At 68.2% G+C, this 3,299-nt stretch overlaps 1 protein-coding gene across 1 annotated transcript in view; it reads left to right on the forward strand.

The window, feature by feature from the left end:
* The window catches only part of BRSK2 (BR serine/threonine kinase 2), a 43,386-nt gene that overhangs the window by 24,460 nt on the left and 15,627 nt on the right, over positions 1-3,299 (forward strand). The window contains 1 exon segment of the mRNA XM_025046275.1: positions 3,237-3,297. Coding sequence (XP_024902043.1) covers positions 3,237-3,297 — 61 coding nt within the window.

Genomic DNA, 3,299 nt, shown 5'->3' on the forward strand with positions numbered 1-3,299 from the left:
GGAGACAGCAGGGCTGGCCGAAGGCCAGAGAAGGCATGGCCCGATTTCAGCACCAGAGAACAGGACAGCTCCTCATGGCCTCAGGTTCCTGAGGAAGGGGTAGGGCTGGCCAGTGCCCTCAACAGTGTGTGGGGTGCTGCGGTGTAGGGGGTCCTGGAGGAGGGCAGAGGGTCACCACGCCTTCTCTCCCTGTTGGCACAGTTCCGACTCCAGAGGAGATGTCCAGCCTGACCCCAGAGTCATCCCCAGAGTAAGTGGTTCCCCCGCCCCGGGGTTGAGTGGGAGCCGTCAGCCTCTCTCCTGGTGCTGGAACGAGTGTGCAACAGGCCAGGGGACCCACTGAGGGTGTGGCCGAGCACCCCGATCCCTCCCCCTTCTCCCTCTGGTCCCCGCCGGCCTCGGCCCCTCCTCGCCAGTGCTCACATGGACTGCACTTTGAATGCTAGGCAGGGAGCAGGGCCTAGCATGGTGGGGGAGCTGCTCGGTGGGAACCCAGCTCTGCTCAGAAGCCACAGCCTGGGGTAAAGGGCTAGGGCTGGCTGGAGGCAAGGGAAGGTAAAGCCACGCCTCCGAGTGACTGTCACACAGCTGCTGAGCCCTTGGGGGCCCGGCTCATGCACACTTGCCCAGACACAGCTGGACGTGCTGGGCATGGGGGGACTGGCAAGGACCGGCCGGCAGTGTCTGCAGCAAGGGCCTCCGCCAGGGAGGGGCGCTGGGCAGAGTGCAGTCCTGAGGTGGCCAGTGCGGGTGGGGCTGGCGTCGGAGGCATGGAGGGCCTCAAGGTCAAAACACGGCGCTGGTCAAGGAGGAGGAGCAGCCAGGAACACCGTAGGGGAGGGTGGCGTTGGCCGAGGCCAGGTGCAGGGTGACTGCATGGGTCACCATCGTGTGAGAGGGGGAAGCGGGGTCCACGGGGGCGATGGGCAAGCAGAGCCGCACCCCATTCCACAGTCTGGACGCCGAGATGCTCCTCCTCGGGCACGGGGGTGTCACCAGAGTCACGTGGCATCTGCAGCGAAGGCCCTGGAGGAACACTGGCCCCTGCGCAGTGGCCTCGGGCCCATGAGTGCACAGGAAGCGCAGTGTGGACGGCAGGCAGAGCTGGCGAGGGCAGTCGGGCCAGGGGCTGAAGGGGAGTTGTCATTGTGTTGCGTGCTCTGAGTGAGGCAGGGGACACCACCCCCATGGTGGGTGCCTTCGGCTGGCATCCGGGCCGTGTGAGCACAGTGGGCAAGCCCCGCCTGCAGCGCCGGCTCCAGGGACAGAATCTCACTGGTTCGTGCCTTCGTTGAAGCACAGCCTCCTGCTGTCCTGAGAAGCTTTCCCAGTCACACTTGTAACAACCGCCGTATTTTTCAAGAAAGTTTAAAAACCACCCAGAACAGCCTGCGTCATTGTTGGGTGGCCTGCAGCCTCTTCCCTCTCCCATCGAGTCCCTGTGCAGGCCTCTTCCCTGCCCAAGGGTCCAGTGGGAGGGGACAGACGCGGTGGCCCTGGGAGGCTTGGTGCACAGTTAACGCCCTGAGCACCACCACCTGCAGAGCCCATGGTGCTCTCCCTGCCCTGGGGCCCCAAGTGGCTGCAGGTGTGAGGCCCCTTTTGGCTGCCGTGTCCTGTGGCCTCGGGGCCCTGGCTGACCTCTCCTGGAAGAGGCAGCCTCAGGTGGCTCGACGGTCCCGAGTCCACCAACAGTCTGCTAAGTTGGTGGCAGGTGGTGTGACAGTCACGGGGGTCTCTGCACGGCCAGCCTCCCCCAGCCCCCTTGCTGCAGAGGGTGGTGGTCATCAGGCCTTCCGGCGCTGGTCCCCAGGTCTCCCGGCACTGCCCCATGCCCCGGCTCCTGGGGCTGGCGCTGTCCTCTGTCTCAGTGGCTGCAGCCTGGTCCCCAGGGATGCCCGGTCAGACAGGAGGGTGTGGACGTGGCTCCCCGTTTCTCCTGTTGCTGCATTTTGCTTCCTCATGCTGGTAACAGGCTCGTGCTGGCCTTACAGGAGGCCCCAGGCGCTGGGCCTCACTTGTGGCTGCCGCCTCTGCTGGCCTGTGGCTGCTGGGGGGCACTGGCCGGGACTGACCAGCCCCCCAGCTTCCCTCTCCACACCTGAAAGCGTTGGGCCTGGGCCTGCTCTGGGCAAGCTGGCTGGGGGCAGGGGCAGAGTCAGTGCACCCCAGTTCTGTGGCTGTGTCAGGTGGGGAGCTGGAGGGTCAGGGCCATGGGGCTCCACTGCTCCCCAGGGCCCACCGGCCAGGCCATGGGAGGCAGGGCCCCTTCGAGGCTGCACTGGCTGGGGTGGGCAGGCCTGGCTGGGCAGCAAGACCAACCTTTGCCCTCCTCTCCGGGGGTGGCCTGGGCCCCCAATCCCACTCACTCCGGGGAGGGTCTGCAAGCAGACGGGGGTCAGGGCCAGGCAGCCCGGGGCCTGGCAGGTGCCATTGCCCAGAGGCAAGTGGGCGCTTGCTTCCTCTGTGGCCGCAGGTATGGTGGAGGGAGGCCCAGCGGGCCCAGTTCCTGTCCCGAAGGGGTGGCCACTGCAGGCCTGTCTCAGCCCGGCACACTGGGCCAGTGGCCTCCCTCCGGCCCAGGCCCGGTCTGCGGGCCCAGTGGGGCCAGTGGTGGACGAGGCCCTTGGTCCCTGCCAGTGCCCACCCCAGCCCCGTCTTGCCCAGGCCTCCGCGGTGTGAGGGAGAGGGCCGTCGCTGGCCTGCTCGGGCAGCTCTGGGCTGGGTGGGTGGGCCGTGGGCGTGGAAGGGCTGGCTAGTGCCCAGCTGGTGGCCCACACGCTGGGGTGTGAGGCCCTGGCTGAGTGCCAGACTTGGGCCCTGTGACAGCTCCGCCTCAGGGCTCAGGCCGGCCTCGGGGCAGCTGCAGTGTGGCAAGCGGGCCTGGCACGGGGCTGCCCTCGCCCCTGTCCACCCAAGCCCCCGACAGAGCCGTGCGATGGGCTCGAGCTGCCCTGGGCCACGGGCCCCAGACACAGGCAGCTCCCACGTGGTGGAGCTGAGTCCCAAGGACACACCGCTGGGGCCTTGACTGGCCCCCAAAGGGGCTGTGGGGCACCTGGGCCTGGTGGGAGCAGGACAGCCCCGGGCTTGGCCGCGTGTGCACCGGGCCGGGGCAGCCTGAGGGCTCCTGGCCAGGTCTCTGGGCCTCCCGGACAGTGCACCTGGGGCGGGGGCGGGGCCGAGAGCCCGCGGCTCTACCCCGCCTGAGCCCCGCTCCGCACCTGTGTCCCCAGGTCCAGGTCCATCAGCGGCGCCTCCTCAGGCCTCTCCACCAGTCCACTCAGCAGCCCCCGGGT

Source organism: Pteropus alecto, unplaced genomic scaffold (assembly GCF_000325575.1).
Source record: "Pteropus alecto unplaced genomic scaffold, ASM32557v1 scaffold43, whole genome shotgun sequence".
NCBI classification, from domain to species: domain Eukaryota; kingdom Metazoa; phylum Chordata; class Mammalia; order Chiroptera; family Pteropodidae; genus Pteropus; species Pteropus alecto.